The 24,173-nt window shown below is 38.4% G+C and overlaps 1 protein-coding gene across 3 annotated transcripts in view; it reads right to left on the bottom strand.

The window, feature by feature from the left end:
* FOLH1 (folate hydrolase 1) overlaps positions 1–22,899 on the bottom strand; it is a 65,634-nt gene extending 42,735 nt beyond the window's left edge. Inside the window, exons 1-4 of one of the 3 annotated variants that reach the window (XR_013362384.1) lie at positions 22,669–22,899; positions 20,035–20,143; positions 14,696–14,882; positions 7,320–7,421 (exon numbers count right to left, since the gene is read on the bottom strand). Coding sequence is in view for 2 of the 3 variants with exons in the window: in XM_077867385.1 (XP_077723511.1) it covers positions 7,320–7,421; positions 14,696–14,882; positions 20,035–20,143; positions 22,669–22,786 (516 nt within the window). In the remaining variant the exon portion in view is untranslated. Of the gene's footprint in view, positions 1–7,319; positions 7,422–14,695; positions 14,883–20,034; positions 20,144–22,668 lie in introns of those variants that run through there. The other 2 variants (XM_077867385.1, XM_077867386.1) reach the window with 2 other exon arrangements.
* Between the last annotated feature and the right edge of the window lie 1,274 nt (positions 22,900–24,173).

Raw genomic sequence — 24,173 nt, 5'->3', positions numbered from 1 at the left:
ATTATTAGTATGACCATGTGCAAGTCTCATAACATCTCTGAGTCTCAATACTCTCATTTGCAAATGACCTGATGGATTAGACCAGTGTTCTCCAGTTTTTTCTTACCTACTTCCTTAAATTAATTTTGAAAAGCAACATCCTCCTTCATATACTTACTTAATATCTAAAATTGCTTATCATACCCTTAAGTTGCTACAACAAATGCAATTGCCAGCATATTATAAGTACAGATATTTTGAAAACAATTGTACATTACGTTTGTATGTATCCAAAGGAATACACACTCTATACTGATTTATTCTTCAACATCATCCATTTAAAAAATACAGGAAGACACTCTTCAGTCAGAATTGTATCATCCTTTTTCTCTTTGAGCTTCTATTTTGTCCACCTTTCCCCCAGAGAATTGTACTCTACAGTAAAATATATTTATCCTGGACATTGGGATGTGCTGCCCAGATTCGCCTTGAGTGAAGACATTCTCACTCCCGCTGCAAGGAAGGCTCTCTGCAGACAGCCTTCAGTTCCCAAGCCTCTTCAGGAATTGCTTCAGCTACGGACAACCACCCTGCTCAAAGTCATGCCTCTTTCTAGGATGACACACAGTCCATGATTGATGTATGTGGGAGTATAAAGCCTTCGACATTTTAGTCCAGCCCAAGGCAGTTCTGAAGGGCTCTACTGACTCCAGAGCTGCCCTTCAGGTCAGCTGAGGCGGTCTCTAAACTGGCAGTGAGAGTCAACTGTTCCCTCTGCTCAATCCAGCTGCCCTTCCCTCCTCTGACACAAACTACTGATCCCAAGAGAACATTTCTTAATTAACTTCTAGCATGCTACATTTCATTTCAATTTCTGTCACCTAGAAACTGGGAATGTTTGGAAGTCTTTTCTTGATCACTGCCAAACTTCCCTTGATTAAGAATATATATAAATTCACACACATACACACTCACACACATATATGTGTGTGTATATATGTGTATGTGTATATGTATGTGTGTAAATATTTGTGTGTGTATATATATACGTGTGTATATATTTGTGCGTGTGTGTATATATATACACATTTATAATTTTGAATGTTCTGCGATGTCTTGTGACCGGATGTATGCACTAAGAAAATGCTTTAGGAGTAAGCTAATTATTAGTAGTATCAAACTGAGTCTGACAATGTTACAAATGTGTGTAAATAATACCAAAGCATAAAATTTTACTTGAACTATATCTCTTAATGTTATCAGATATTAAAACATTAGGTCATTGCATGAATAAATTATAGCTAGAATGAGACACGACTCCACATTAGTTCTATTCACATTTCTTGCTTTTAGACATAATTTCTGAGAAACTGAGATGGGAACCAAAGAAGTTTTGTTATGGAATTTTCACTAAATAACTTAATCTCCTTCCAAGTTACAACACCCAAATCACACACTGATCTATTATCCAAGTTAATTCTAATGATGTCAGCTAGACACTCAATTAGGCTCATCTGATTTTGTCTAATTGCAAACCATCTGACTTGCCAAATCACTTGTTGCCCAGCTGTTAGAATCTTTCACTATTGTCTCTTTTTCCAGAACTTCAGAGATTTTTATGACTCAGAGATATGCTTTCTATTGTTTTAGGATGGATGAGAGATGTCTTTCATTTGAGGATAATGATTATAAATAAGGAAGTGGGGACAAAGTACCAGCAGGACCTGACCATGGGCTAGTTCTCAATCCAATGTAACTGTAAACTGAGAAACTGGCGGAGGAAACTGATTTCTTTAAAATGATCTCATGTCTCCCTTTGGAAACTCTTCACCCCTCCTAGTTTGAAGTCCCTATGCTGGACAACTTTTTGTATCCTATAATTTTATTTTATTTTTATTGTTTCCCTATGTGGCTAATTTCTCATAGCATGTTCACAACAAATTTATGACAGATACCAAAATAAAGTTGTTTCTAAGCTACTTCTGGGATTCTTTTGACAAACTTGTTGAAAATGTATCCTTATGGACTCCACAGTCCACAGTGTTCTACAAACTAGGGATTCAGCAAATCCCCGTCCTTGGAGGAACTTACATTCATGTGAAATGCAGAAAGATAAGATAATAATAAAAGTAATAACTAAGTAAATTATACAGTATATTAAAAAGCGATAAGTACTGTAGAAAATTTTTTCAAGGTTGAAGAGGCAAAGAGTAAATTAGTACATGGGTGCATGCAATTTTAAATGAAAAGAGGAAAAGTCTCCTGAGAAGGTGGCATTTGAATCTTTGCTTCAGTAAAGGGATTACTTTTTGCTCTTATATTCTTCCTCAAGCAATGCAATATTTAGTTCTTCTATTTCTTCCTCAAGGAATCCAATATTAATGCAATATTAATGACAGCACTGTATGTCCAATTTATAATTGTCAGGCCTCTCTGGGGCTCACTATCATTCTGTGACTAGAGAGTTATTAACCAATCTGATTTCAGCAAATTTCGTTTTAGTATCAAATTTCAAATTTCAAATTTTAGTATCGAAATTTCAAATTTCGCTTGAAATTTATCCCTAATTCAATATCACTAACTTTGGGGTGACCACATCCTTAAATACACGTAAATTGTGGCTATATGTTGATTAAGCTGCAATCCTCACAAAACAAATTATGATGGAGAAGGGATTGGAGAAGACATTAGTTGAAACATGACAGTATACTTTGAAAATGAAAACAAGCGTGACTGATACTCCTCTGGGCACTTCACAAACACAAGTTGTCACTGTCACTTAGAAAAAAGCTTTGTGGGCAGCCCGGGTGGCTCAGTGGTTTAGCGCCACCTTCGGCCCAGGGCGTGGTCCTGGAGACCTGGGACGGAGTCCCATGTCGGGTTCCCTGCATGGAGCCTGCTTCTCCCTCTGCCTGTGTCTCTGCACCCCCCCTCCCCCCTCTGTGTGTGTGTGTCTCTCATGAATAAATAAATAAAATCTTAAAAAAAAAGAAAAAAAGAAAAAAGCTTTGTTCTCAGACAATGACCTTCTTGTAAAGTTTACACTGTACCATTGTTCTATGACTGGGAATAAATACAATCTTGCACTGCCAGCTTAGAATTTTCCATTTCTTGCAAGCTTCCATCTTCCTGCTCTTGTTAATTGAAACCAAACTGGGAGGCCAGGCCAGTGGCTCCCAAAGTATGGTTCTTAAAACCTCAGAATCCGTGTCATCTAGGGTCTTGTTAGACTTGAACTATCAAGACCTACCAAAACTCAAGGGAGTGGGAACTAGAACTGGTGTTTACATGTCTTATGGGTAATTGTGGTACACAATGAAATTTGAGAACCACTAGATTAGAATAGATTTTTATAAGACCTTGTCAAATTGTTCATTTCAAATAGCCTAAAGCAGAGTCCAGTATTTCACACTCCAGAAAATTCAGATGTAGATCCAAAGCTTATTTACAGTGAATTATCTTAAGCATACAGACAGACATACATAACTTTAAAAAGAATTAATGTTGCACTGGCTGAGTAACAGGTGATCCAGGGAAGAACATCCACCAACAAACTCATCCAATATTCGACACAAACAATAATCTTATGCAGAATCACAGGCTCTATTTTCCCATTAATCTAGAAGAGTTTAAGTGTACTTGAAAGAAATGAGTTAATAATCTCTATGATTCTTATGAGTAGAATAATTCTGTTAAGGTCCACAAATTATTTGGGGATTTCAATTGATTATATATTAAAGCCACAAACTAATGTGGGTAAAATTTTCTCCTTATAGCATTGTGTCTTCTCATCTAGAAATGTAATCTGTTTCTTTATACATAACATTTTCGCTGCTCAATAAATTTCACAGTGTTCTTCAACAACTTCACATTCATTGAAGACGTCTAAAGCATACTTTAAATTTTATGACTATTTTTTTAAAGATTTTATTTATTTATTTATTCATGAGAGACACCAAGAGAGGCAGAACACAAGCAGAGGGAGAAGTAGGCTCCCTGCGGGGAGCCTGATGTGGGACTCGATCCCAGAACCCCAGGTTCATGCCCTGAGGCAGACGCTTGACCACTAAGCCACCTAGATGTCCCTTTTAGAACTATTATAAATTATATTGTTTTGTTATATATCATGTTATTATACACTATTTGCCCATATATACTTAAATCCAATCTGATAATATTAATGCTATTTTTAAATAATGAAGTATTAATATTTTTTGTATGTTTTGGTTTTTCAGATATATCACCATAAATAACAAAAAGGATTAATAAAGAAGACCCAAAATACAAAAGCATAAGGAGAATAATTGGGCAATATTAAAATTAAAGATATCTTTTTAATAAAGGGGAGCTTGGAGCACCTGGGTGGCTCAGTCAGTTAACCATCTGCTTTAGGCTCAGGTTGTGACACCAGGGTCCTGGGATCAAGTCCCACATCGGCCTTCCTGTCCTCTTCCTTTCCCTCTGCCTCTCCCCCTGTTTGTGTTCTAAATAAATAAATAAACAAATAAATAAAGAGAAGCTTAGATAACATGAACAAATGGGTGAAAATTAGAAGAAGGTATTTGTAATATTTAAACAATATGAAATAAATAAGTAAAACATTTAAGAAACCCTTAAATTTAATAAGAAAAGGGCTAAAAATTCAACAGGAAAATTAGAAGATTATACTTAGACATTGCACAGAATAAACCCCAGAATGGCTAATAAATAAATTTGTTTAGAGATGAGCAACCTCACTTGTAATCAGAGAAATGTGAATTAAAATAAAATAAGGGCAAAAATTCATAGTTACATAACTTCAAGAGTTGACGAAAATATGAGGAAAAAGGATCCTCATTTAGTGTCAGTGGAAGCAATAAACTGCTAGAGTTTGGACATTGTGAAATTAAATCCCACACCTGAAACAGAATCCCACACCTGATTTACTGTAAACAGAGAAACCCCTACAAGCCCAGATGGGGATGTGTATGAGGATGTTCGCTGCAACACTGTGGTGATGAGGATTTAGGAGTAAAGCAGCGTACACCACTAAGGCAATGGGCAAGTTACATGTGGTGTGCACATAACCTGGAATGAGAGGCAACAATAAAAAGTAAACTACCCTGACATAAAGCAACATGGGTGGATTTTTTTAAACACCATTAATTGAAAAGAGTAAGAGACCAATTAGGACCTAAAGCCTAATGCTATTTACATAAATTTAAAACACGTCAAACACAAAATAAAGCCATGTGTTTTCAAGAATATATACGTTGTTGGGGGCACCTGGGTGGCTCAGTTGGTTAAGTGTCCAACTCTTGATTTCAGCTCAAGTCATGACCTCACGGTTGTGAGATCGAGCCCCGCTGGGTATGGCGCCTGCCTCCCTCTTCCTCTACCCCTCCCCTGCTCTTTCATTCTCTCTAAAAAAAGAAAACAACAAAAAGGAATATATGCATTGCTAGGGACATAAATATGTTGGGCAGGGAGAGAGGAATGAGATTGAGAATAAGGATGAGAGATGAAAGGAAGAGAAAATAAAGTAAGGATCATACATGGGCCCATGAAGGTAAGGAACCTTAATCTGCAAAATAAGTCTAAGTGACCACAGTATGCCTGAGATCTAAAATATACTATCTCAGGGCACTTGGGTGGCTCAGTCAGTTGAGTGTCTGCTTTCAGCTCAGGTCATGAACCCAGGGTCCTGGGATCGAGCCCTGTGTTGGGCTTCCCAGTCAGTGGGAAGTCTGCTTCTCCCGCTCCCTCTGCCTGCTGCTCCTTCTGCTTATGCGCTCTCTCTCTCTCACTCACTCTCTCTCGCTGTCAAATAAATACATAAAATCTTTAAAAAAATAAAATAAACTATCTCATTTCCATTTTTATATGTCTCATTCCTATCCCATGTTATAATTATGAGATAGTTATGATTGCAAGCATTCTATTCATGTGCTAAATTTCAGAAAGAATTTTTCTAATATATCATTAAGATGTAAAACCATTCATTTGAAGTAAATATCATACAACTAACAGAAGATACTCCTTCATTCTAAGTTTGTGAGTTTTTAAATTATAAATAAGTTAATAAATCCAATACATTTGAAAATAAAAATGGTATTTTTTCTCTTATTTATTAGAGATATGGCACTGCCTGATATTAAATCATCCTTATGTTGTTGCAATAAATCCTAATTGGTGAAGACAGATTTTAAGATACTCATTCTAAAAACACATTTTTTACTTTGAATGTTTCCAATAAGAGTCTTCTATTGAGGGGACAACTGGGTGGCTCAGCGGTTGGGCATCTGCCTTTAGCTCAGGGCGTGATCCCAGGATCCAGGATCGAGTCCTATATCGGGCTCCTTGCAGGGGCCCTGCTTCTCCCTGTGCCTGTGTCTCTGCCCCTCTCTTTCTCTCTCTCTCTCTCTCTCTCTGTGTGTGTGTCTCTCATGAATATATAAAGAGACTTCTATTGAGTGATGCTTCAATATACCTGTGGATTAACAATTTCTTTTAAATATATCCCAGGCACTTCAACCCAATACATCCAAAATTGAATTTACTTAACAACTTTTAAAAAGATACTAATACATTATATCCAACTCTTTCAAATGTAGCTTTCTTACAAAAAAACAAAGTACTGGGCAAAAATCTGGGGACTAACCACAGAATTTCAGATGATAATTATGCTTTATGATAACACTGCTTTATAGACTAGACCACACAAGATTTTCTAGAATGGATATTCATACTCTTCATTTGAAAATGGTGACAATACTCTGATGCAAATTCTTTGAAAACTAATCAGTGCTATGCAACAGTAATAATGCAGCATTCTCATACAATGGAAATTATTTCTTTGGCAATAAAAAAGCAAAATAAAAGTTAAAACGTGAATCTCACAGATTCTATGCTTAGTGAAAGAAACTAGACACAAATGATTACATGCTGTACAATTCTATCAATATGAATTTTTTTAATAGGCAAAACTAATCAATGGTGAAAAAAAAAACTAAAAGGATTGCCCAGCAGGGGGCAGGAGGTGTGGTACCGACTGAGAAAGGGCATAAAGGTACTTTCTGAAGTGATAATATTCTGTGTGTTAAGAGATTTGGATCACACGGGTATATACATCTATCAGAAGTCAATAAATGTACATTTTGGATTTCTGCATGTTATTGTAGTAAATTTTATCTTTAAAAACTGTTGATAAAACTAATAAATAGTCTTTTCCTCATTAAGAACTGTGTAAAACTGTGTAAATTTGGATTATATCAAAAATTTCATTATAACTGATTAATTATTGCCTGACTGTATGAGGGGGTTCTGTTTGTGATTTTTATTTTATTGTATTGCACTTTTACCTCTGGCATTCCTTGTGGAGAGAAGGCATTAAAAGGTGGCACAACATCTGAAACATTTTCATATCCTGGAGGAGGTGGTTCAAATAACGATGAGTTGAAAATCTAGAAAAACAAAATATTATAGTTAAAACTAAGTCAGGTAAAGTTTAATTACTACCATCAAACAAGGAAAAATGTGCATTATCATTTTTGTCAGTAGAAGGTTTTGTGTTTTGTATTTTGAAAGTACATATCAAATACTCAGCACTGTGCTAGAAGCTTGTGATGATTTCATGAGAAGACTAAGCCACAGACCCAGAGAGGATCTACAAAGCAGCAGGTTTTGATGTAGGATGAAAAAAAAATCTTTTTTGTAGGACGAAAATTTTAACACCCAAATAAAAAGTAGTATTGTATTGTAATCTTAGTCTTTTTTAATACTGTTAATTATTTAGCAACAAATTAAACACTAAATTCACTTCCATAAAAAAAATTACATTTTGGAGTGATCCATACCAAATAGTATCTAGACACACAGAACAACATTCACCCTGAAAAGAACTAAAAATGCTGAACTAAATATAATTTTTTAAAAATGTATCGTCAAATGGGGGGGGGGGGAGTAAGGAATACTCAAAAGCCAAAAGAATGACATGAAAACAGGAAGACTGAGAAAACTGAGAGACTGCTCTAAAGTCTGCCTTTGCCTTAGTTGGACCCATTAGAGCCAAAGGAGAGGCACAGAAGTTTAAAGACTAGACTGACCAGTCCAAATAATGGAGTCTAATAAGACACCCTTGCATAAAGCTGGGTCTCTGAAGAACAACTCCTTCAGGGTTAAGAATACTCTAGAGACAAACCCATTGGATGTCTATGTGAGGACCTGTAAAAGGAGAGAACAGAGGGGCGCCTGGGTAGTTGAGTGGACATCTGACTCTTGGTTTTAGCTCAGGTCCTGGCCTTGGGGTTGTGGGATTGGGCCCCACGTCAGGCTCCACCCTCAGCATGGAGTCTGCTTGAGACTCTCCCTCTCTCTCTCTGCCCTCTCCTCCCTCACATGCAGGCATATGCACTCTCTCTTTCAAAAAGAAAAAAAGAAAGAAAAGAAAGAAAAGAAAAAAGAAAAGAAAAGAAAAGAAAAGAAAAGAAAAGAAAAGAAAAGAAAAGAAAAAAGAAAAGAAAAGAAAAGAAAAGGAAAAGAAAAGAAAAGAAAAATGAACAACACATTTTCTACCTAAAATCACCAGTTTGGAGCCAACAGATATTCACTTAAAACAAAGAATATCTCTAAAGGATATCATTCAACAAAACAAAGCCTCTAAAGGAAGCTCTAAGCTGATTCAAGGGCTGGTAAGCAAGGTATCATGTGGAAAAAACAAATATACTGTAAAAAGCAAGTATTATTCAAATTGAAAAGAACAAGATTGAATTAGATTTATGGGCATAAATTGGTGGGGTATGACCAAAGTGAAAGTATTCTAAGATGTTTTTATTGCAGAAATCTTGATTGAATTATGACATTGTTAAGTAGGGATCAGATTTTTTAGATTCTGAACTACTAAAAAATAAAACTAATAAGGCTAACCACTCCCTTCACCCCGCCTCCCAAAAAAGGGAAGGGGGAGAAAGAGTGAGAAATCATCATGACAAAGAACATTCTGGAAAGTTACAGACTTTATCTTATTTTTTTCATGTGCAAGTCTGCATGATTTTAATCTTATGGGAACTAGGGAGGTTTCTTTCTTTTTCTTATCCTTATGTTTGGAAAGCTTCTCTTTGTTTTTAGGCTGTTTTTTATTTTTATTTTTTAATGAAGTAGAGGTAAAATATGTGCTGGGGGCAGAAATAGAGCCCATACTTTAAAGTTTTGCCAAGTCATTTTGATCTTGGTAAATGTTCAAGTATAGCTTCTCTGCGAGCCCAGGAGTAGGGACACGAAAAGTTGAAAACTTCCTTTATTTTACTACAACCAGGAGTTGCTTTTGTAGCTAATTACCTCTATTTCTTAAAAAAAAAAAAAAATGCTGTGTTTCAGATTCAGGAGTTATCTATCAACATTGCAACAATTCAACTGTTTTCATCCCTCTGTCCCACCTGCAAATGTACTATCACCCTTTGTACTATCACCATCTCCCAGTGTACTTTAATTATCATGACTATTCAGAGCTGAGCTCTGTGGTGAACTGTAAACTTTTACTCTCCAGCACAACATACACAAGTTCCTTCTTCCACAGTCAATTAATACCACTAGTGGTCTGTGGATTCTACCAGAAATATTTTAAATACATACAGACACAGTATCTTTGTTTATATAGAGATAACATGATATAGATTGAACTCTATACTGCCTTTTTTTTATGTCACAAAAGGTAAAAATAGAAATAAAAACTTGTTAACCAAAGTTATTGTAGTTATACTCTGAATACATAATTTGAGGTTATTTTGGTGAATTTTGGAAAGTTGAGCAATGCTCTCTGGTATATAGTCTACCTTTGATAAAGTCACCCAAAAAAGTTGTTTCCTTGATCTTATAAATTTCTCCCACTTATTAAAATAACTCATAAACTTGCTCTAAAATCCACTTGTCCAGAGGCTGTAAAATTGCAAATTGGTAATTGGGGCAAATTGAGACCAACTTGAATGCTCCCTTGGCTGAAAGACTTGCTGATGCAGTGACTTTGTTTCTATATGGATTTCTATTGTACTTTACTACCGTTTCTTTTATAAACTTTCTCAATGATTCAGACAAGTTTTGCACCCTCTGTGGATCACAGAAAAATTATGGGCCATATGGACTATGTGGGGAATTTTGGAAGGTGGTGGTTGACATGGTTTCATTTTAGGTTCTGTCTGCCTCAGAAAAGGAAAATATTTGATGCTCTAGTTAATATAATGTCAGCTGAGGGTTACTCCTGGTCTCCCATCACTCTTTGTACCACTGCACTGGCCAGGACCATGTAAAATGTTGAAAAGTAGGGATATCCAAACTTGAAGGAAATGTTTTTAATGTTTCCCCATTAATTTTGATACTTGCAGGATGCCTGGAGTGGCTCAGCGGTTGAGCATCTGCCTTTGTCTCAGGGCATGATCCTGGGGACCTGGGAATGGAGTCCCACACTGGGTTCCCCACAGGGAGCCTGCTTCTTCTTCTGCCTGTCTCTGCCTCACTCTCTCTGTCTCTCATGAATAAATAAATAAAATCTTTAAAAAAAATTTTTTTTTGATACTTGCTGTGACCTTTATTAGGTGATGTTAATTAACTTCCTTTAAAAAAAAAAAAAAAAAAAACTTCCTTTCCAAGTTTACTAAGAGTTCTTGTCACGAAATTTACGTTTCATTTGTTCAACTTTTTTTTTGGGGCGGGGGTGGATATTTTTTGAGATAAATATGTAATTTTTCCTTTTCCTAATGATAATGATATTATCCATATATATTCACTACACATTTCACCTGTTTTTTTGCAATTTGCTTGTTGAGTTATAATTTCTAGATCATATCTTGCCTTAAAAAATGAGTTGAACTTTCAATATTCTCTGAAATAGGTTGTATTATATTTAAATGATCTTTACACTTTAATCTTTGAAACTTAAAGGAAAACCAGTTAGTCTTGGTGCTCTGTGTTGTGGGAGTCCTTGAAGTATCGATTTAATTTCTTTAATGTTATAGAACTCTTTGAGTTTTTAAAAATGCATTCTTATGTCAATTTTCATGTTTTTTCCATCTTTTGATTTCATCCCAGCTATGAATTATTGGCATACCTCTTCCTAGTATTTTCCTATCTTTTTTGAATCTGTGCATCTATAGATACGCCTCTTTTTTTCACTCCTTATATTATTTATTTATGCTTTTCCTGTATTTTTCCTTATTGATCTTTGTCCTTTACAGGACAGAAGGGGTCATGTGGGTGGATTACCTCATCAGTGCTGACCAGGTCATTCCAGACTGACTAGTTAAGGGTTACATTCTTGCGAGAGGCTGAAACTGCATAAGGTTAGGTATTAAGTCTTGGTTGCTGAAGTGGGGCTCAGTATAAGTAAATCCATTTTGGGCCTGTTGTATCTTTTCCTTTAACAGATAAAAACAAATTTAGAGTTGTTGGTAAATTCAAACAGTTAGATAGTGACCTTCTTTATCTTTTAATAAGGTTTTTGACTTTGCCCTAAAATTTACTTTATAAGATAAAATCATTTTTAAGTCAATATTTGCTTAGTATTTCTTTTTCAGTTTTGCTACTTTGAGCTAGTTGTGATGTTATGTTCAAGTCAATCTTTATAAAATAGTACATAGCTAATTTTACTCAGTCTGACATACTATGTTTTTAATCGGACCGTTTTTTCCATTAATTTTTTTCTAATTACTGATACACAGCATTTAAGTCACTTCCACTTTCCTATTACATGATTCTTTTCTCTTCCTTTACCCCCCCTAATGCTCCTTTTTCTTTTGTGAAGATTGTGTATCCTGGGCAGCTGTCTTAACTTGGGCTCAAATAAAACTTTTTTCTTTTTCCTTGAAAAATTTGTAAAAGGTTTGTTCATTTTGTGTCAACACTTGAATAGTGCTTGCTTCAGGAAAGGCAGAAATAGGGAGGAAACAAGGACTTTGGAGAAGTATGAAGCTCTAATGGTGTACTTCAGATGAAAACGAGAAGGAAAATGAACTAATACAGCTTTTAAAAAATGAGGAAGCTTTAGGCAGCGTGATACTGTGATTTACAGTAAACCTCTATTTATTTGACCTTTATTCCATTTCTGGCACTGAGCTTCTAAAACCCTCTAAAAGGAATTTCCTGATGAGAGCAACAAAGATGTCTATTGTTATGCTAACGAGGTAACTTTTTGACTCCACTTAAGGATAGGAGCTTGGAGAACCAACTTTGTGATTAGAGGCCTGGAACCAGCCTCTGGTTTCACAGCCAGCCTCCCACCCAGGAGGAAAGAAAGGCTGGAAGTTGAATCAACCACCAACAGCCAAGATTTAATCATCACAGCAACGTAATGAAGCTTCCATAAAAACCCGAAGGACAGGGTTTGGAGAGCTTCTGGGTTGGTGAACACATGGAGATGTGGGGAGACTGGCGCTCCTAGAGAGGCCATGGAAGCTCTCTGCTCTTTCCCACATCGCTTGCCTCATGCATCTCTTCATCTGGCTATTGCTTCCTATCATCTATCATCCTTTGTAATAAATCAGTAATCTAGGATGTAAAATGTTTTTTGTAAATGTTAATTAGCTCTAGCAAATTAATCAAACCTGAGGAGGGGATCATAGGAACCTTGGACTTCTGCCAGTCTGTCAGAAGTAGAATTAACAACCTGTCTCCTGAGTTGAAGGGGGTCATTGGAACCTCCAGTCTACAGCTGGTAGGTCAGAAACACAGGTTAACAACCTGGTCTTACAACTGGCATCTGAATGGGTTGGGGGGAGGACAGTCTTATGATACTTAACTCTTACCTATGGAATCTGCCAGTATCTCCAGGTAGGTCGTGTCAGAATTGATCTGAATTGTAGGACACCCAACTGGTGTCTGAGAATTACTTGTTGGATGTGTGGGGGAAACATTCCCCATCTCAATAAAAATTGGTCTAGGAACCCAAAAGAGAGCTAACACCTTTCCAGAAAATCTCCAAAATGACATTTCTACATGATACCTTTTATTATGTGACAGGCCTGAAGAATTTAATAAATGCTTATAATGGCAAAACAAACAATGAAAGGGAATAATAAAAGCGAACTCACAGTCAAAACTGGGAGATGAAAGAATAAGGAAAAAAGAAGTGCATGAATGCTATTTTCCTCATTTGTATATAGATCATCCCCAAATTTGACAAACCAAGACAGAGGTTTAAGTACATGTACATATTCTTTAACATAATCAATATTTTATTTCATCATTAAATAATTTTCCAAAACATTCTTTTATAGACTGTTTAGTACTTAATTATATAGGCATGTCCCCATTTATTTAACAAATGTTATGGGACCATATATTGTATATAGATATTCCACATACCTTTTTTAAAAATAATTTTTAAATTTTGAGATAGTTTAATATTTTGATAAACTATTAACTACTATAATTTAAAATAGTGTGGGAAGTTTCAAATCATATTAGGAAATTTAGCAAGGGATTACAACACTGACAGCAAAACATAACAGCATATTAGCCATTAAAAGACTGATACATTAGTCGACAGAAGGTTATCAACATATTAGAAAAAATTTTTAAATGTAAATATATTTAAATCACACATTTTCAGTTCACAGTATTTGAAGCTTATACACAATTGAGAAGGCCCAACTAACAAGAGGACTGAAGGAAAATACCCAGATTGAAAGGAGCTATTTTAGGTAAGATACAACTCTAAAACTAAGGTATGCGAAATAGGGTTAAACGTATAAGTTTTATTTTACCAGCTTTCCTATTGATTATATATAATGATAAGAAATATCTCAATGGGGTAATTGGGTGATGGGCATTAAGGAGGGCATGTGATGATGAGCTCTGGGTGTTACATACAACTGATGAACTACTGAAAACTACGTCAGAAACTAAGTATGTACTATATGTGGGCTAATGGAATTTAAATTTTAAAAAATACCTCAATTACTTGTATTATCTTTTCTTCCTCAAGTACGTACCCTAACTTGCAAACAAGATTGTAAATTCTTTCGATATCATCTATAGACATTCTCTCCAAACTCTCTTCCCTTTCAAATGCCCACAGTCAAATTCTGGGTACAGAGCTCAACACATGATCACCTGAGTCATATCAATAAGTACCAATAAAAACCTGCTGACTGGGCAGCCGGGATGGCTCAGCAGTTTAGCGCCACCTTCAGCCCCCAGATACTGGAGTCCTGGGATCGAGTGTCCTATCGGGCTCCCTGAATGGAGCCTGCTTCTCCCTCTGCCTGTGTCTCTGCCTCTCTCTCTCTCTGTCTCTCATGAATGAATAAATAAAATCTTAAAAAAAAAAAAAAAAAAAAAAAAAACCCTGCTGACTCATACTGCATAGAGTGGGGTCTTGAGTTTCCTCACAGCCCCAAACTTATACAGTATCTTTTATAGTCTGAACCTATCAAAAATGTGTCTATTTTACTTGCTTCAAAGTACTAATATATTGTATTTTATTGCATGAAGTACTATAAAACAGAAAATAGAAATGTCATCAAGCATTAATTTCTCAGACTTTTTCCAACATCACACTAAATTCAAACATCATAAGAAAGGAGTAATAACACTGGTAATGAGATGTTAAAGATATCACTCACAAGTTTCAATGATACTGATTTCTATCAATAATTAGAGATGGTATAGGGCATTCTTTCATAAAAGGTATTTGAAAAGAATAGAGATGTAAGTAGTTTTTTTTATCTTTTATCTTTTTTTTTTTTACCTCATTTCCGTCTTCATCAATTATTGAGATGTAGTTGGGATGAGTCTTATTTGGATAGGACAACAGGACATCATAATGGGCTAACTCTACAGAATCCAAGCCAAATTCCTTCCACTGGGATTGAATTTGCTTTGCAAGCTGGAAGTTTCGTTCTGTTCCTGCTAAATGTGGCAGCCGTGTAAAATTACTGGTGAACAAAAATTGAAAGTGGTTAGAAATTAATGTTTAGTCAGCTTTTATCCCAAGTGAACAAACAAGTATGGCACATTGACATTTAAAAGTGCTTTGAAATGTGATACGATAAAAAAGCAAAGTGGCACTATTATTGCATGAAATAGATTTTTCAAAGCATATTTTAAAGTTTTCATGCTCTAATTTGTACTTATTCAAGAGAAAAATTGGAAGAACTGATCTTTGTAGAGAATTGTTATGTGATCCTATGGTTGTGTCCCCATATAGATGAGGAAAATATCATATTCTTTCCTTAAGACTCATGCATCTTAGAACTTTCATAGAATTACTTGTTTATTTCACTGTGTAAAATATAATTAGAAGGTAAAAAATGTTTTCATACAAAATATCAGGCTGTAACATGCCAAGAATAAAGGATAATTAAATTTATTTTTAAATACTTAGAGTTACGGCCAAGTGAGAAACCTTTTGATTAGCAACCTTATAAACTATCTTCATTAAGGAATAATCTAAACATATTTACAGAAGCTCAGACCGAAGCTCTTGTACTCCATTCATCATGCACAGTAATACACTTAAAAATCAATGATGATAATTAGCCTGACCAGAAATATCTCTAACAAATAAGCTGTGAGGGCAAAATTTTAGCTACCAAAAACATTTTCGCGAGTTTACTACCTTCTCATTTAATATGGCTGGATGTCTGTGCTTTTGTTTGTTTAAATTTATCTCTCTCCTGGAAATGTGTTGTTTCTCTGAAGTTTGGGCTTATTGATATTTTCATCTTAAACCACTTAAAGAAAAAAAATCCACATGCATCATGTATCATAAAAAGACATTTATTTCTAGATCATGAACTTTGAGCTTCACAACTTCTGGTTCTGAATATGTAGGTTTTTCTAAAATCAACACATGTCTATCCTTATAGGGATTTTTTAAAAATCTATGACTATGATTCCACTTTCAAATGTTTGATTTTACTGTGTATCTTAATTTTTTTTTAAGATTTTATTTATTCAAGAGAGAGAGCATGAGCAGAGGGAGCCTGATGTGGGACTCCATCCCAGGGCTCCAAGATCATGACCCAAGCGGAAGGCAGAGGCTTAACTAACTAAGCCACTCAGGCACCCTGTGTATCTTAATTTTTGACTAAGAAGGTTAACTGCTAAGAAAATAACTCTCGATTTTTTAAAACTGGAGTTCTCATGATTTTTTTTGTAGTTCTATTAAAATAATTTAAATTGTGTGTATAAAGATAGTATCAAAATCCTTATTCAAAAAATGCTAAAGGACTTAACACTTCGAGGGTCCAAAAGTAGACTGCCCCAAGATGGGCCATTTTGGCAAGAACATTATTCTGAGATCAATGCAATCAAAGCCCTATGGGCTCAAAAGAAACTTGCAGCTTCCTTTACAACACAGAAGAATCTAAATTGGGGGTCTTTCTCAAAATAAGGGTTATTAGCAGAGATCAATTTTATCTGAGTGGTTCATCTGTATGGCAGGTGATTATCTCATTACTAAACATCTGCTCTTCTTATCACCTGTGAAATGCATTCCTTTCTTCTGAAGTCCCAAACCCCTGACCACTTCTACTTATTTCAGGATGACATATACCTCATTTTGCCTATCTTTGGAATTCCCACGTCCATATGGATTCCCCACACATACACTATTAAGTCTGATTTTCTCCTGTGAATCTCTCTTGGGTCAATTTAATTCTTAGGCCTGCTAGAAGAACCTTGAAAGGGATATAGGACATTCTTGTTCCCTTACAACGACTCACACAAAATTTCTAACGTATTTGCAAAATGTAGTAACAAAAATAACACAATTTTAAGAGGCAGCTGTCTTTTATCTCTTCAATGTATACCGGCACAGAAAACAGAAAAAGAGCCAACATGTTGGGTTTTTTTTTCCTATAGTACACAGATCACAAACTGTAACATAACTAAGGTGGATGCAGATTATGCATATTTCCTTTAAGTCCGTGATAACTCTGTCCCTACATGTGAGAAACAGGGCACCTGGCTGGCTCAGTTGGTAGAGCACAAGTCTCCTGATCTTGGGATCAGGAGTTGGAGTCCCGTGTTAGGGGGTAGAGTTTCTTAAAGGAAAAAAATAATTTAAAAAAAGAAAAAGGAAAAGAACAGTTGTCAATAAGGAGTCCTGAACCTGCTCTCCTCACCACCAAAAATGAAAGGAAAGAGAGGAGGGAAGGAGAGATAGAAGGAAGGATGGGAGGGAGTGAGGAAGAGATGGCAGGAGGGATTGATTATTATCAGACCTGGCTATTAGAAGTCAAATTCCTTGTAACAGTGTTGTCATTACTAACTAGGATACAAAATGTGCTACAATCAGGGCTGGAATCCACTCCTTTGGAGCAAAGCTGAGCCTAATAAGAGGATAAAAAAATCCATTTCCAATAATAAATAAATAAACTGGCATAAAATCTTCTATTTGCCTCTAATCTGTGTGATCCTGGAGCTTTAGTTTCTCATCTGTATATGGGGAGAATATTGCTAACTCACTACTTCTCAAAGATCTGTGGCTCAATTGGGTAACTGATTAAACTGCAGCTCTTACTTTTTCTTGTTTTAATCAAGTTAGAAGTGTGTTGCAAGTAATTCGTTGGTCCTACTAAAATCTCAAGTTTTCTTTAAAAATAATAATTTACAAATCATCCCAAATAGCCAACAACTTGTACTTAAAATCCTCCATCTGGTTAAGAAGTTCCACGTATCATTTCATTATCTCATTTAATAAAAAGAGCTGTTAGCATTCCTGTTTTAATACACTATCCAGGTTACAAATGCTAGAACACTGCTCCCAGGAGCTAGATGCCTCGAAGGCAACTAGTAAAAGGCAGAAGTGATGCTCAGAGGCTTATCAGTGAAATTCTGAACCCAAAGGTCTAAAAAGAGTTTTCTAAAATAATCTTGTCTTTCAGAACCTGGAAGAGAAGGAATGTTTCTCTAAAGAGATGCAAAATGGTCAACAGAGCTAAGAATTCAACTAGGTGTTTACAAAACAGAAGGGAAACAGGACAACCCAGCATCCCAAGGGAAGCTGAATGAACAGCTTTGATCCTCTCAGCCACTATGGAGAGGCAGACAGCTTGGAAGTAGGGAGGATCTTTAGCAGCCAAGCAAAGGGGGATAAAATGGAAGACTGGAGGCGTTACCGACCCCTGGTTTAAGGGTGTAATTAGATTGAAAACTCTCTGATGGCCAAATGGCAAATAGGAAATCTGGAGAGTCCAGGAGGTTTCGAGTAATTTCATGGTCGTTGGAGGGATGAGCTGGGGTTCTTTTACTCTCTATCTTTTGTGCTAACAGTGAAAATCCTTGAGTTCTGAACAGTCAGAAAAGCTTGGTCGGGGTCATGGAGAATAAGCAAGAAACTGCCAGCTTCTATTTTATTCAGGGTCCAGAAAGAGAAATGAGGGCATTCACTTCTCTTCTTTGCTGCTCAGTCCATGTTACAGGCTAGGAAAGGAAGAAGGAAGCAGGGACAGCAGCTCTGTCTAGGAGTGAATACTCTATCTTGCCAGACTTCCACTTTTATTGTACCTATTATATATAATTATAGTGAAATAAATCCAAGAGGTAGAGGAGGCATTTCCAAAAAATTTAAGCCACGCTCAGGGCGTGATCCCAGAGTCCAGGATCGAGTCCCACATCCGGCTCCCTGCATGGAGCCTGCGTCTCCGTCTGCCTGTGTCTCTGCCTCTCTCTCTCTCTCTCTCTGTGTGTGTGTCTCTCATGAGTAAATAAAAAATAAATAAAAAATAAATAAAAATTTAAGCTTCAGGTTCTCTCACCTTAAATGGCCCTTCCAAATATTTGGAAGGTGCCCTAACACATTTTTATTTGTAGTTTTAATTCTATTGTAATTAAAATAGACATATGTGTTTTTATGATTAGATGTGTGCACATCTATACATATATGTGTGCTTGTATACGTGTGTGTGTAAATATATAAATATACACACATAAAACTATCTTTTATATAAACGTATAGCTTGTATTCACTAAGGAATCCTGCAGTCACTATCAGAAACATCAAGTATTTTGCTTTGAAAAACAAAGTATTCTAATCAGTTACATATAATCATTCTACCCAAGTGTTTTATTTTTAGTTGCTATGCAAATACTCTTTAAATTTACTCATTTACATCTTTTGCTCTACACTAGAGACAGCTATTTCAGGAAACTGGGAATAAGTTTTCAAACCATGACTTATAAACGCTCTCTAATTCATCTTGGTCACAGCAACAATATCATGGTCCCCATTTTATAGATGTGGAAATGAGAGCTCAGGAAGGTTAAGTACTCACTCTGAGTGATTTTACTCTCAATGGGTAAAGATGGAAGTTAAACTCAAGTATGTCTGACTCCAAAGTCCAAGTTTATTCTTTTTTGACTAAAATATAATGTTGTCCTCTAAAATAGGAGTCAGTAAACTCTGTTCCACTGACCAGATCCAGCTCACTTCCTTGTTTTTGTACAGTCCACAAGCTGAAAATTTAATAATTTAAAATTATTACATTTTAAATAGATAAAAAAAAGGAAGAGTATTTTGTGACATATATGACATACAAATTTCAGTGCCCATAAATAAAGTTCTATTGAAACTGCCACTCTTATATGTTTATGTTTTTTTTTTAAGATTTAATTTATTTATTCAAGAGAGACACACACAGAGAGGCAGAGACACAAGGCAGAGGGAGAAGCAGGCTCCATGCAGGGAGCCCAATGTGGGACTCGATCCCAGGACCCTGGTATCAGGCCCTGAGCCAAAGGCAGATGCTCAACTGCTAAGCCACCCAGGCGTCCCTGTTTATGTATTTTCTATGGCATCTTCTGTGCTACAATAGCAGGGCTGAGTAGTTGTGACACAAATCAGCTGGTCTACGAGGGGCTGGTCCTTTACAGACAAGGTTTGCTGACTCCTGCTCAAAACTGTCTCTAAATGATACAATTTAATTTAAAGAAGTATAATCCTGTCCAGATGAAATATGATACAAGGTCTTCAACAAATAAAACTAAAAAGCCAGTTCCTGTACGTAAAATATTGAATCAAAACTTTCTAAACTTATTAACTTCCAACAAATTACTCATATAAACCATCAAGTATGTGCTTACTATAAGAACCTCTTGATGTTCTCAGCTTTCAATTCATCCAAAAATGCCTTCTTCATATCATGCTGTGGAACAATGTTAGTAGGTTCACTGGGGGATTTTATAAACCATCCTGTAAAAATATAAAATATAAAAATGAGACATGAGTTTATAGACAGGACCTATTTTTCCTATCTATCATACGTGAAATGGGAATTATCAATGGCCTCTCGTATTAACTGAGATTTTCTTAAATTTAATTTCTCTTGCCCACTTCCACTGGAAAAAAAAAACAATGTAATACTTTTCAAATATGGATCAGTCACAACATAGTTTTTTAATTCAATTTCAATGACAGGTGTTGCTGCTATTCTAAAAAAAAATGTTTTTAAGAAAATGACCACTAAAATTAAATTAAATTAAATTTCAACAAATGGCGATAAACAAGATTTTTTAAAGTTTAAGGCAAAAAGCTCTACCGATTTTCTCCTGAAAATTTCTATCCCCAGTGACTGCTCTTCTGCTGACTCAGAATGAGCATTTAGTAAATGTTTATAATGAATTAATGATGAATCTATTTCAAGTACATAAATTACTTCAGAGTTGAAGAAAACTCAGACTTGTAATTTGTTCTATTTCAGAAAACTAAAACAAATGTGTTGAACTTTAGAAAGCTACAAGGAAACTACAATTTACCCAATGGCTCTGTAGGATGTCCACTGCACACAGAGGCCACAGGGAATGGGTGGCCAAACCACGTAGAGCAATTAGCCCTTGTAGGTCTGCGTTTCAACCTGGGGCAAATGAGTCATCTTTACAGGGCTTATTTAGAGAAATGGTATGATCTGGGCATAAAATGATTACTGAGATCACCCATCTAGCTTTCACAGAACTTTCCAAGTATTAATCATATACATGCACATTTACATGCATATTGAAATAAATGGTTGGCAGCACATGGAAATCTATTTCTACCACTACATAGGACAGAAGGACTTGGATCAGCCTGGAAGGAGGGAAAGACACACTGAGGATGAAATGCTTGAATTGAGAGCTGAAAAATGAACAAAATGAAGTGGGAAAACCACGGGAGAGAGGAAAGTAGAGAATCCCAGGAGAAAAGTAACCTCATAAATCCTAATAAAGATCTTATCCGGTGTCATCCACTGGGCAGTGAATACAAGGATGAGGCTGAGGGCAAGAATAAGAATGCTTTCTGAGAAGCAGATTTTAATCCCTGCACCAGCCTTGCCAAGTCTAGTTCCCATTTTTACAACTGAGACAATTGAAACTCAATTTGAACCGTGTCCTTAATGAGCACTCACCTCCCCTCAACCCCACAGCCACCCTCGGTGATTACTAACATCCACGTGTTAGTTACAAGCAGAGAGAAGCTCAAAAGTCCATTAGTGACCCCAAAGATCGCACAGCTAGCCAAAGAGCGCTAACTTAAGTCAGCATAGCTGGCCTCTGCCCTGGTCTTCTTAATCCCAGAAGAGGAATCCAGAATTCAGAGCAGAGGTGAACTATCTTACACTAGCCGCGTGCACCAAAGTCCAATTGAAAGCATCTCCTCCTCCTCAAGCAGAAATAAAGAAAAGTGCCAACACCCCAGTACTGCGCTAGGAGCTCTAGGCGCTATTTCACTGCCCATTCCGAATAAATTACGGCTATTCTCCTCCTCATAAAGATTGAGAAACTGAAGCCAGGGGAGACTCGATAAATTGTTCAAAGCCACAGAGGCGTAGCAGAGTCAAGATTGAAATCTGAGAGTCAGAGCTTGTCCCTGCAGCCCCTGGGTCTTAGGAAGTTGGGTTAAGTCTGCGAATCCGGACACGGAGGACGCCAACGACCCGGCGGCAGAGACGCGTGCAGGGCGGGACAGTAACAGCCGGTGTCCGAGTGTTCCTCTAACTGTGCGAGCCTCAAGGACCAAAGAAGGAGGAGCGGGAAGAGCCTCGGCGCCCCGGGGCCCGACGTCTACCGACCCTACACGGGAAGCGGCCCAGGCCGCGACCCAAGACCCCAACAGGCCAGGGTCCTTCCGGGACGGTCCGGTCCCCCTGCCCCGCGCCCTAACGCGGCAGCTTCTCCACGGGCCGGAGCGGGCGGCACCTGCTGACGGCCAGTCTCGGGGTCCCCGCGTCCCGCTGCAGCCCCGGGGCACCGTCCCACGGCAGCCGGGACCCCGACTGCGCCCCCGCGGCCCCCACTCCCGCAACCCAAACCCCAGCCCCCGGGGAGCAGGCGTCCAGAGAGTCCCGGCGACGCCCCACGGCTGCGGGGGTGGGGGGGCTGCGGGGGGGCTGCGGGGGGGGCTGCGGGGGAGCTGCGGGGGGGCCGGCGGGGGGGCGGCGTGGGGGGGCTGCGGGGGGGCTGCGGGGGGGGCTGCGGGGGAGCTGCGGGGGGGCCTGCGGGGGGGCGGCGTGGGGGGGCTGCGGGGGGGCTGCGGGGGGGGCTGCGGGGGAGCTGCGGGGGGGCCTGCGGGGGGGCGGCGTGGGGGGGCTGCGGGGGGGCTGCGGGGGCCTGCGGGGGGGAGCTGCGGGGGGAGCTGCGGGGGGCTGCGGGGGGGGCTGCGGGGGCTTGCGGGGGAGCTGCGGGGGAGCTGCGGGGGGCTGCGGGAGGGGGCTGCGGGGGGGCTGCGGGGAGCGCCCCTACCTAAGAGGAAGCCGAGGACGAGGAGGCCGGCGGCCAGCACCGACGCCCCAAAGCACAGCCAGCGCGGGCGGCGCCAGGCGGCGAAGGTCGAGTCGCCCTCGCGAAGGGGGTTCCACATCTCTGCGCGGCCGGCGGGCTCCCCGGGGCCTGCGCCTGGGCTGTGACCCCGCGGCAACGGGGCAGCGGGACCGAGGGACCGAGGCTCCCTCCCGCCGCGCCGGGCCAGTCAGCTCCCGCCGCCCGCCCGCCCCCTCCGCCCGCCCCCTCCGCCCGCTCCGCCCTAAAGCAGTTGGAGCGCCCTGGGGACCAATCAGCCTCGGGAGCTCTTACAAAGTGCGGGCGCCCGGAGCTCGCCTCCTGAGACTGGCCGACTGTGACTTGTGTGCTTACCTGTATGTCAGTAGTCGAAATCTTTTTTTCCCTTTCTTTAAGGTTTTATTCATTTATTCATGAGACATAGGGAGGAGAGACACAGGCAGAGGGAGCAGCAGGCTCCCTGCGGGGAGCTCCGTGAGGGACTTGATCCCAGGACCCCAGGATCGCCCTCTGGGCCGAAGGCAGATGCTCAACCTCTGAGCCACCCAGGTGCCCTAAAATCTTGAAAGAAAGAGAAAGAAAGAAAGAAAGAAAGAAAGAAAGAAAGAAAGAAAGGGAGGGAGGGAAGAGAAAGAGAAAGGGAAAGAAAGGAAGGAGGGAAGGAAGGAAGGAAGGAAGGAAGGAAGGAAGGAAGGAAGGAAGGAAGGGAAAGAAAGAAAGAAAGAAAGAAAGAAAGAAAGAAAGAAAGAAAGCAATAGCATGCTCTCATTTTCTATTTCTCATTTTGCCTGTGTGCATAGAAAAATGTCCCAGTAGTGTTAGTAGCAAAATGTTTACAGTACTTACCCCTGGAGGGTGATATGGTAAGGGAAAGGAAAGAAGGGTGTAAAAGATCTCCTTGAGCATCTTACTTCCCGTCCACTTCTTAGTAAGCAACTTTTATTGAGTAATAAAAATTAACAGAAAAGGCTGCATTTTACTAAAGATTACAAATGTGGTTTTTCTTAAAAAGTAAGAAGCTATTTTCCACTGAGTATTCGGCTTTTCTAAGTTTTTTTCATACATATACATACCTATAATTTTTAAAATTTGTTTTACTCAATAATGAAATTTTTCATATCAATACATAAATGATCTCCTTTATTTTTTTATAGTAGCTTTATAATATAATTTTTCTTTTTCTATAGAGAGAGACAGAACAAGAGCAGGAGGGGCAGAGGGAGAATCCTGAGCAGGCTCCACAGCAGGAGCCCTACATAGGGCTAGAGCTAATGACCCTGAGATCATGACCTGAACAGAAATCAAAAGTCCTCATCTCAACCAGCAGAGCCACCCAAGTGCCCCACATTATAATATTTTAAAGAACAATTTTTTTCTAAGCATACCAAAAATTACTATGTGTATCTGATTCATATAAGAATTTAATATATTGAATTAAAGCTGAAATCTGTTCTGAAAAGTAGCACCAC

Source organism: Canis aureus, chromosome 23 (assembly GCF_053574225.1).
Source record: "Canis aureus isolate CA01 chromosome 23, VMU_Caureus_v.1.0, whole genome shotgun sequence".
Taxonomy (NCBI): Eukaryota; Metazoa; Chordata; class Mammalia; order Carnivora; family Canidae; genus Canis; species Canis aureus.
The sequence above is the reverse complement of the archived record's forward strand: the minus strand, read 5'-3'. Positions and strand labels throughout refer to the sequence as shown.